Source organism: Ornithodoros turicata, chromosome 5 (genome assembly GCF_037126465.1).
Source record: "Ornithodoros turicata isolate Travis chromosome 5, ASM3712646v1, whole genome shotgun sequence".
Taxonomy (NCBI): Eukaryota; Metazoa; Arthropoda; class Arachnida; order Ixodida; family Argasidae; genus Ornithodoros; species Ornithodoros turicata.
This window is the reverse complement of record NC_088205.1, coordinates 79,962,765-79,974,356: the sequence shown is the minus strand read 5'-3', so window position 1 is coordinate 79,974,356 and position 11,592 is coordinate 79,962,765. Positions and strand designations below refer to the sequence as shown.

The 11,592-nt window shown below is 45.1% G+C and overlaps 1 protein-coding gene across 1 annotated transcript; it reads right to left on the bottom strand.

Annotated features, from left to right (window-relative positions):
* Positions 1 to 1,061: 1,061 nt before the first annotated feature.
* On the bottom strand, positions 1,062 to 11,377 carry LOC135396242 (adiponectin receptor protein-like). The gene is made up of 2 exons (XM_064627268.1): positions 9,790 to 11,377; positions 1,062 to 2,197 (listed from the first exon to the last, which is right to left on the bottom strand). Exon 1 carries the CDS (start codon positions 11,370 to 11,372, stop codon positions 9,828 to 9,830), a length of 1,545 nt encoding a protein of 514 aa, XP_064483338.1. The 5' UTR covers positions 11,373 to 11,377; the 3' UTR covers positions 1,062 to 2,197; positions 9,790 to 9,827.
* Between the last annotated feature and the right edge of the window lie 215 nt (positions 11,378 to 11,592).

The following is an 11,592-nucleotide window of genomic DNA, read 5'->3' as shown; positions in this document are numbered from 1 at the left end:
TCATTTTTAATGTAATTTAATTACATTTTGGGCACTAATTTTAATGACATTACTCATTACTTTTTACAAAAGAATCGAGTCTGTCTTCTGTGTTGGCACTTGGCAGAAAGAGAATTGGCAACTGGCGAGTTAAAAGAATTCCAACGCCCACGACGAACTTCCACATCCTCAACATCGTTACGATTAAGCTCGTAGTAATGACTTTGTAATGTCATTACTGTTTCGTAGTAATTGTAATGTAATTTCATTACATTTCAATTGCAGTATAATGAGTGATGTAATTTAATTAAACTCTAGCTGGAGTAACGAGTAATGTAATTTAATTACAATTTAGAAGTTATTTACCCAGGTATGTAATCTCGTTCCCCTTGCCACTGAGGGATCTCATCGCTTTCAGTATGCTTCACCAAACAGGAAGAGTTCTTAACCCTATTTAAGGGGGAATCACTTTTTCAGAAATCTATGGGCGATTTTCGTTCGCAGAAGACAAGTGAGCGCTCTAAACTATCATCATAAGATTGGTACTGACGCGTTATCTTAGTTTTTCTCTAGTCAATGACGTATTTTTTAGAGGACAAGGTTGGGCCGTTGATTTTTAATAGATTGAAGTTTGATGCGTTTCGAACATGTGCTGCCTTCTCGATAGAGTGTCGCACGCTAAAATATTTGCGAATTCGGGCTCAATACAAATCAACTGGATAGTCCTGAAATTCTACAAAATGTGTCATTGACAAGTGTAAAGCAAGGAGAACACGCCAGTAACCTCTCTTTTGACGATATTTTACGCCGTTTCTGAGCGATGTACGAACCAACTTTCTCTATTGTCTTACGCCAGACATGATTCCCCCAAAACTTCAAGTGTTATGCAGTAGCAGGATTCAGACAAGGAGAACGACCATCTCCAAAATTTTCTCCTCAGTCCATCCATCCATTCATCCAAACGGACGATTATAAGATCGGCGCAGAGAAAGAGGAGCCACAGTAAACATCCGTAATTTATGGAAATAAAATATTTATTTCGAAATGCATTTTTACACATGACACGAAGATGACAGAAAAAAAATATGAGAGAATTTTGTTACTTCGTTATGGCATGATCGACAGGATGGAGAAATGGTAGAATTTCAACCAGTGTTTGAGAGTAGTGACTAACACAATTGGCTTTGAAGCGACAAAACGACATTAAAAATACATCAACATTCAAAAATCAAGCACATGCCTAGCTTTAATGTCTCGGTGCACCTCACGTTGTCCTAATGGCTCTGAGCTCGTGAAAACAATATTTACAATATTTAAATAAGGCCTGAGGAATAGTGCGCAACACACGCGAAATACTCGTATTCAAGTCAACACAATGAAATAAATAGAGTATTTTAACCGAGACAATTATTTGCCTAGCCAACGCAACGGGTTCTCGTATAATTGGTAATGATACGAAAATACTGCGTTCGAGACAACTATCTGAAAATAATGTTTCCATTTAAAACGAGGCAATAATTGTTACCTGATAACGGCAGGCTGACGCGCGTACAAAAACATCACAGCAACAATAAAACTAGTACAGTTACAGTACAGTTACAGTACTAGTTACAGTAGTTAAGTTAAAAGGTGTTAGCGAGTACATAAATGATGTTCACAACAACAGTTCGGATAGTGCAAGAAAAAGATATTTACAGTAACGTAAATCATGGATGGTTCGCTTTGTATCATTCATTAATATCTGGCTCTATTTGTATGTCTCATTTAAAGAACACCACGTTATTTTCCGATTTCACTCGCAGCGCGTCATCAGTTCAATTACTTCATTGTACTGCGCAGGCGCGTAGTGATTTATTTATTGTATTAATCTTTGTGCCGCACAATCAAAGGCTAACCTTCCCCGTATTGAAAAATGACTGGAGAACTACATCGATAACTATATGAACCATTTACGACAGTTTAACACCGCTACAAGAAACTGTCGCTGAATGAAAAGTTGGAGGTAGACTTCTTGGTACGTGAATAATCACGCAAGGTTGATTCTTCGTTCCTGCGTGCGCCTTCTAGGTCGCCTTCGCTCACGTTCCCCGTTCGGGTCAGGTGCTTTCCTTCCAGCAGGTGCAGCTGCAGGCAGGCAGGCAGGCAGGCGAAGGTCCTTGGTCCTACTCGTAGGCGCCCCGTCGCGTGATTGCGATTCTTATCACCAGGGTGAGGAGGACTATAAGGTGGAGAAAAAAAAGCAACATATCAGTGTTATCAGCCCTGCGGGAAAGGCAGACTGCTTTTACAGATGAGCGAGATGTGAACGTAGTAAAAGCGGAGGGAATAGTTTGGAAGTGAAATGTTGGAGCTCATGAGGATAATTTTCGCATTTGTATTGTTCTCGAGGTCAAGCTGAGGGAGGCTTGGAAGTACAGGCGCGCTAATTAGTATGTGCTTCGAGGTCAATATCTAAAACACGAGCACAATATCGCCGAAGACAACGCGATAAGAGCTGATCCAGTTTTGATGATCAATTACACTGTGGAAGACCTATTGCAGTTACCAAATCAGTTACTACATGAAGGCAAAAGCAGAAATACGAAGACCCAACAACAGTGGTTTATCCAGAATCCCAAATCATGGAGGGGTGTTCGAAAAAATTGGGGGGGGGGGGTGATTATTATAGTTACGTCATTACAGCTTAACATATCATTACCGACATGTGTCTAGAGCTGAATTCGCAAGGGCACCCCTTGTAGGGAGTACACAGGTGAAAATGTAACGGGGTGTCACTGAACATTTGGGGGGTGTTACGGGGGTGTAGGGGGGTTCTGCATAAATCACTGCTTAACAAATCAGACACGTGACGAAACGAGGCGAGCTCCACCTAGGGACAAACAGAAAACATATAGAGCCTGGCGCTCATTGACATTTTCGTGAATTACTCGTTAACAAATCAATTTTTTTCTTATTTTTCTTCATTGCGAAGGCCACTATGTTGTTTATGGGCAAAATAATAAGCAATAACTTAATTAATTGTAATTGTAATTTAATTAATACGAAGACTATGCACCTCAATATAAATAGCTTGACGTACACAACTCCACACTCATAAAAAAAAGGGTGTACTTTAACTCCTTTTTTTGCCACATATATAACACCCTTTTGGAGATTACAATTACTCTCAAAAAGGGTGTCTCCTCACTCCCTCAAGGGAGTAGCAAAACACATTCCCCCTGCCGGGGAGTAATATTACTCTCCAGTAGGGAGAAAGGTGTTATGCTACTCCCTTGAGGGAGTGAGGAGACACCCTTTTGGGGAGTAATTGTAATGTCCAAAAGGGTGTTATATATGTGGCAAAAAAAGGAGTTAAAGTACACCCTTTTTTTAAGAGTGCACTTAAAAAGACACATTGTTCACACAGAAGACTAACGTCGCTTCTACTTCACTACTCTGCACCACCCTCACCACGCTTCCGCCTACACCAACCAATGCCTCCTCACAAAGCAGATACACCTTGTCCCTGTAACATTCCTTCCCGGAAAGCTCCGAGGATGTCGCCGTATTGTATATATATATACAGACAATGACTTTCAAATATCGTCAATTGACGCTAATTTCCACGCGATGTCGCCTTTATTCCACACGGAGGGAAGCGTCCAGTAAACAACGCGCGCCGAACATCCGAGCGACTCCAAGGTCGACCGTGACGTCCTTGTGACGTCACACGACGCTGTCTCTCGTGTAGTTTATTTATGCGGACGTCATGGACAAGTACTCTTCTAACTTTTGAGAAGCACGCGCGCGGGAAATACCAGACGAGGGAAAGTCAATGTTCGGTTCATCGTGTGGGAATGTCGCCAAGGTGCGATGAAGGCGTCAAAGCGATCGCGAGGTGCAGCCCTGCACTTTTTTTTGCGATTTTAATGAACGACATATTTTTTTTTTTTAATACTGAGCAAAATATGGATTGCCTTGATCGATGTCAATGCAAAAATGGCTAGGAAGCAAGCGAGCTGGTGAAGATGATGCATAATGTAAAACCCCGAGACTAGGGAACACGAAAGGACAGACACAACACGAAGTCTCTTCTCCGTCTCAGACTTCGTGTTGTGTCTGTCCTTTCGTGTTCCCTAGTCTCGAGGTTTTATATTATTGATCGATGTGCTCAGATAAATTGTGGCTTATTGTAATTAGATGAATATTTTGTGTGTGTCTTAGCGCCGCGAAGCAACTGTAGCTATGAGCGGCGTACAAGACGCGGAGAGATGGAGAGAGGACAGCAGGAAGGAGTGGGGGGACAGGGGGGTTAGTATGTGTCCTGGGCCGACTTCAGGGGGAATTGTGCCGACATGCGTCTGGAAAGTCTTCGGAAAACCCAAGGAAAACCTCAGACAGCACAGCCGGTGACAGGATTCGAACCCGTGTCACCTCCCAGTCTCGGCGTGGAAAGCGATTAGATGAATAGCGATAAGTCTCGTAAGTGTATAACTACAATCTATGGCAACTGTTGCGGTGGTTATCGCATTTAGTACTGATTTCTAGCAAAAAAAAAGGAAGAAAAGTCACACACGCGCTCGTGCTGCGTAGAGTTACAAAGCGAAAGTAGCGAAGGAAAATGGCGTTCGCAAATGACAATGACGATTCGTAAGGTGTTAGGACCGCTCTCCGCCGGAATATTTCTTTTCTTGTGTCTCTAAAAGAGCAAGTCTATAATTTAAAAACAGCTTTTAGCTGCTTTTTGCTTTTAGCTTTTAGCAAAACAAAATTTTAACTGCTGACCGTAACTGCTCGTGGTGATATACAGGTTCAAAGCAGACACCGTAAAGACGGCCTACATGAAACTGGGGCGCTCAAGCTCACTCTGAATAAAGGTCGTTCTTTGCAAATTGTGTGAAGTCCTCCAATTTCGTGTAAAAAAATTAATATGTACTCGTAAAACACATATTGGCCGATAACTTATTTGTGCCCCCCAATTACTATTTCATGCGTTTTTTTTTTTGTTTTTGTTTTTTTTTTTCGTTCGGTAAAAGCGATGGTTCGGAGCGGTATTCCGGCGGCTTCCGCGACTGATTTATACGTAACCACGATAATGTAACACGTTACGTGTCTTCCTTCCTTATACGTTACGTAACAGAGTCATGAAAAAAACTAATCTTTCTTCAACTTCCTGTATTGACTCAATGCCCCGCGCGTGGTTAACGGCGAGCTTCTCACAATATCGGCTTTCCTTCCTCCGTAATCTCATCTCCTATATCTCTCACTTTATCTACCCCATTTCCGTCCGATTCCACTCAACTTCCTTTGGAGACTCGCACGATAACAGAACGAAGGCCTCCGCAGCGCCCCCACAACTACGGTTAAATTACTATTCGTAGGATTTCTGTTCTGTCTCAACCAGGGATTCTCTTGTCATCTATTTTGTATCCTGTATCAAATGTTTGTATCAAATCCAATTAATGGTCAACTACCAGAACGTGCTGTCAGGCTCAGTTTGTTGTTAGCTTTTTTTTTTAATTTCGTGTTAGCGCCGCGAAGCAACTGTGGCTATGAACGACGTACAGACGTGGACAGATGGAGAGACGACAGCAGGAAGGAGTGAGAGAAAGGGGAGTTAGTATGCGTCCTGGGCCGACTTCAAGGGGAACTCCGCGGACATTAGTCTGGAATAGTTTGCCCAGACACCAGAGCCAGTGGTAGGACTCGAGCCCACCACCTCCCAGTCTTTAGCACGAGAGTCTTTATTATTTTTTTATGTATTCTTTATTATTATTTTTTGCGCTGTCCTTTTCCACCATATTTTGAATGCACCGCGCCAAAGTAAGCTCATTCGCACCGCTCTACACGCTTCTAGAAACTCTAAAACGAGACGAAAATTGCCGAAACGTCCTGTGTTAGCAAAACATCGTACCTATTCCACAACACGAACTGTTTCTGCTGTCACGGACACCGCAGCCGGCGCAGAAGGTCGCCTCACGAAACAATAGCCGCAGCGCCGTGGTCCGATTTCTTTGGCCCATAATGACTGGGCTTGACCGCTGCAAAAATAAATAGTACCGCCCCCCCTACGTGATGTGCACGACGTGAAAGCATCTCGGGTTTTTCACGTATAAAAAGGAAATAATGGAGAAACTCGATCATCGTTATGTTGCGCACTCCGTTGGACCATCATCTCGTGTTTCGCCAGGTAGATTTCCAAAGAGTTTCATCCGATGGAATGACATTGCTGCCCCAGAGGGAATTACTCTTGTAAAACCTCGAGCTACGGAACATAGCTCCGATTTTTCCTGCACGCCGCTTCCGGGACGCTATAAACGGAAGGAAGGAAGGTTCGAAATAAGGTCGCCCACCGGAGGACCAGGAAAAATTCGTACAACCACCCTTTTAGAGCTACACTGCACGCGAGACGTTTACGGTAGCACCGTACCCTCATCCGAATACTGTCTTTTATCTGCCATTGTTGACGAAGGGTATGTTGTAGACGGGTGGAGGATACAACGTGCGAGTTCGCTATATAGCAACGACTCCTTCTGAGGTGTATAGCGAACTTTATAGCGATGGATTGTTCTCCGAACGTTTCCTGGACAGTCAGTCATATCATGATGCTATTGAATAGCAAATGGTTCCGGCGCTGTACGTTGACAGGTACAAGTAGGAGGTAGATGAATATGCAATGAAGGAAATCACGTCAAGGAAGAGGTACGCACCAAGGTACTTATGCCGTTCCGTAGCCAGCGTCTTGTTCGGTGTTGGAAAGTGAGAACGAAAGAAACATGAATCGAATGCGCTTACGTGCAACAAGATAAAAGAATCGCCTAAATGTTTCCCATAAAAAAGCATTTACCCTAAACGTTTACTGTTTAACCGCTACAGAACAAAGGGCTCGCCAGGATGACCGTATTTACCTTTCCCCTTCAACCATTTTCCTCGTCAATCTATATCCAAGACGGCGTCGACATCCATCCACTTTCATTTTCATATGCGCTATTTTCGTACTATAACCAGGAAAGTATAGCACCGATCGTAAAACAAAAGAGGCTACACGTGCTATGCCAAGTGGATGCAACAGAAAGCTACAACCTGCGCACGTGCCCGCTTGGCAATGACGGAAACAGGTTGTGTGGAGGAACATCACCAAGGAGGAACATCACCAAGGAGGAACAGAGTATGGATACACCTCTAATCCGTCATAGGCAGCCCGTTTCACATTCTATAAATTACGTAATCGGTTCGCCTTTCCTGCTGCGGTACTCTTTTCCTCGATCCTTCAGAATTAACTTCCCCAAAGCGATGAGGAGCGTGTTTGACCCGTCATCGGTGGTGGCGAAAGAGGCGCTGACATGGCCGGAGTGACTTTTACTGTCTATTCACACGAGCGACATCCTCACGGAACATTCTAGTGGAAGAAGAAGAGAAAACGCTGCTCACGGAGAAGAAGTTCCGTCCTGTGTTATGTTGAGCATTCACACGGTGCGAAATATCGGGAGTGCCGTTAGCAGACGACACCGACACTTTGCAGACGACACTTTGCAGACGACACCGTCAGCGTCTTTCCGTGTCGTCTGCTACAGAATATCTTGTGGCTGTGTCGCAGGATATTCCCCGCGGTTAGCAGTGTATGTGAACACTGGACGTTGAGCGTTCGTGCTCAGAAAGCTAAGACGTTGTTCACGTCTTCCGCGAGTCTCGGTGCAGTCTTTGAAGGTCTTTTATCTCGTACCTTCTTCGTTGTCCTTTTACTCTCTTCGTGAAGATCGTATGCAAATGAGCGACGCCTCAGTGGTTAATCTGTGGATTGACCTTGCCAACCTGAGGAATTCTTTAACGCGCGCCGAAATCTCAGAGCATGACAGAGAGTATTTAAAGTCGCTCACGGAAGACCGTGTGTCTAAGCAACTTGCACCGTGTTACTAAGTTGCTGACGTCATAGGCTGAGCTCCAACCCTTAACGTTAATGATCGATTGGTTATTATGTTTCTTCCAATCTTCACCACACGCGGTCTCTGGCAAATAGACGAAAAACTGCGTTCAAGCAGCCTTTGCGGCTTAATGGTAAATATATTCGACCTCTAACCACAAGGTTGTCATGAATTTTGTTACATCTTCTAGGGCCAATACTTAACCTTTGATGGTAACACGTTTAAAGAAACGTTTCAAATAGCATTCAATCATGCCATGCGTACGATAATGCTCTCTTAATGATGCTCTAACATTGATCGGAACAGGCAATGAAGCGAATGCATAAAATTAAACCGAAAGTCCAGGGGAGAATTATCGGTTTACGCGGATGTCCATAGGAAACGCCCCCACACTTGTTTTCCTCTACGATAAAAAAGCAAAGAAGGGTATGAAGGAAAGCCCGAAGAGAACGCTTCTTGAAACGAGGCTTTGTACAGAAGGCACGAAAAGAAAAAAAAACAAAGAAAAGAAAGGAAAACGAGAATAAATCTACTATAGGTACACTCTGAGAGCGAAGAAAAAGAGTAATCTTAGGAAAATTTATGCAAAAAGCGCCGGAAACATAACTTGGACTGCCATTATAAGCTCTTGGTACTTCTATTGAGCCACATTTGTAGTTGTACTTCTTGTATTGCCGTATCACTCACTGACATTACCTTCGGGCGTTTGCACTGTGTAACGTTCCGCGCACTAAACCCAATAATCAACTTGTTTTCACCCACGTGGTGTGTGTTTGTTCCTATAGGATAACGTGCCCTATCCCCCATGAAGGATTTCCCACGTATTATCCTCGCTATCCACCCGTTCGTGTTGCTTTTATTGCTCATGCTTATCATCCTGCGAAGTGTAGAAAATAGGTTTTTCTCATAAAATACACCAGTTGAGAGACTGCAGCCGTGCCGTCTTATTTTTGTTCTAACAATTCTGTCTTCGTCTCTGTGCTGCATACATCCACGATGAAAATGTCCCGCCTACCCCGCTACAGCCCAACTCTTCAAAAATCAACTTCAGCACGTCGCTGGAAATGGTGTCGCTTCCGCCCAGAAAATGTAATCCATAAAAGCATCAAGAGAGGCAAATCCCCAAAAAGGTCAGTCGAAAATAATAATAAAGTCACCAGATTAAACCTAAAGCGTCGCAGAACCGTGACACAGATCGAATGACACCACGTGACTCGATTTCTCTACATATTCTGCGACTTTACCCGTAGCTAGCGTACAGAGGAAGATTAAAGCAACAAATGTCCGACTAACGGGATGTAGCACAAGGTCTCGATACAGGGATTATTAGCTGCGAAAGATAAAAGAACTACAAAAAATCTCATGTGCCGCTGTGCACACTCTCTGGAGCACGGTCGCAGATGTAGCGATAGGCTATCGTTCGTGAGAATTTGTCCTACATCGGAGCCCAAGACATCCTAACCCTGACCCAAACTGGGCATGCAATGTTTACTCTATAACCTACTTTGTCTTTACGAAGAAGGTGATCAGATCCGCCACGAAACGGCAGCTTTCTTGATGCGTTGTCCATAAAGGGAAGATGTTGACATGGTCAACGTTCGGAGGACATCGACGGATCATTAAGGCAGCATTCTATTGATTAAAATTATACGTCGGCGCAAGTACAAGGTAGCCCGCCCGACCGTCCGGTCAGTTCTTTCCGTTCTTTATTCTTTGTTCTTTCCGTTCGTTACGTATCTTTATTATTGTGCCGTTTAATAGTGTACCTGGCCATGAACTTATGAACTCCTCCATGAACTCTACCGGCATTATGAGCTGCACTGCAACCATTTCACTTCCGCCCACCATACACATTCCATCGCACTCAAACGTCTAACAGAAACAAATTTAACGTCAAATGTTTACTTACCGTGTTTTTTTGCTCATGTTCTAAGCCCAGGACCTCCATCAAACGACACCGAGCGCCTCCAGCACCGAGTCAGTCCTGCCAGGTCCACACGGTCCCTGCGCTATCCTCAGCGACGCCAGCTGGTAGATCCCTACGTAGTGCGTTAACGCTCCCAAGATCACGAACACGTGGAAAACCTGATGGCTGTTGAAGATGACATCGAATGCACCAGGAAGGAACCGCTCCGGAACCCGCGACGCGTACACGCAAGACCCACACACGTACATCAGCATCATCAACAGGACGTACACAAACTTCGTGTCGTACATCAGGTTGTCCCAGCCGTACAGAATACCGTAGTGTGAAGTGGGCAGAATACCGCACACCATCGCAAATCCGAAGAACACCGACGCTCTCAAGACGCGGTACCGCGGTTCGCCGAACTTTTTAGACATCGACAACCGTATGGTCAGTCCACCCATTATGGTAACTAGAATGCAGTAGAACAGTCGTTTCGGAGGGTCACAGAGGAACTGAAAGTACAACCACGGGTAGATCGAGCCCAGGATTAGGATCGTGATTCCGCAATAGTCCATCTTGCAGAACAAGTCACACACATCCGGGGAATGACAGTTCAAAGTGTGATACGTTGCTGATAGTCCTAAACACGTTACGGCACCTACGAAGTACAGGAAGAACATGGACGATCCGGTCCAGTCCAGGTTGAGCACCGGTGCGGAGAAGAAGTAGACACTGAAGAGGGCGAAGCCCAGGGCTCCGAGTAGATGCGTCCAGATATTCCCTGTTTCGCTGTGGATGCTGAAGATGGAACGGAGGCATGCTTTGTAGGAATACAGAGGTGGGCGGTGATGGCGCACCAGGAAGTCGTTGTTTTGTAGCCACGCGGGGAGCTCTCGGTGCGACAGAAGACCCCTTTTGCTTTTCCCGGACCTCAGTCCTGGAGAGCACTGAACGTTGTTCAAGTCTTTCGCTTGGGCAAGCGTGAACTTTCCCAAATTGCACTGCACTTGTCTGTCGACAGTACACGTTGCTTCGTTATCCGTCTCACTGTAGACGCTCACTTCGTCGCTGAAGAATCCGGAACTTTCATCCTCATCGTCATCGTCACGTTCGTCGTCCGCTTCAAGGTCCTCCACTTCTATCCTCGGCACGACACGGCGACAGTTCAGCGTGTCTTCAGCCCAGTTCAGCACTTTCAGCTTCGCAGAGTCATGCTCCGGCATCTCTTCGGGAAGTCCGCTCAACCATTCTCCCTCTTGCAGAAGCTCAACCTCTGCAAACTTCGTGGACAGACACGATAAAAGCTGGTACATAAGCTGGACCGTTCCGAACACATCGCCGAGACAATTTCCGAGGAAGGATCCAAACAATGACCTTGGCTGTTTCTCAGACTTTGTCTCGCACTTCTTCTGACGATCCGCGTCTTGCAGCGACGGAAGCTTCCGTGTCCGCTTCGTCGCCGTGATCCTACACTTAAGGTGTACGTCCGGAGCACCATTCCGTCCGGACTTGACGAGATCAAACTCGATGAATCGCTCCCCGTTTTCGGAAATTCTTCCCAGCCTACAAGGAGCTGTGGCCATCTCAAGGTTCGCCCTGCACGACCACCCGTCAAGCTCTATCCGCCTAACAACAGTTGCCTTAGAAAGTTAACACACACAAAAAAAACTTCCCCCCGCGAGAAAAGTGATGCCTGGCAGCTCCGTGCAGGGATGTCTCCGCGAGCAGTGAAAGTTTTTTCCCCGTGTCAGCTACTGTCCTACATAAGGACGGGAGTCAGCATATATATTTAGTGAGAAGGAG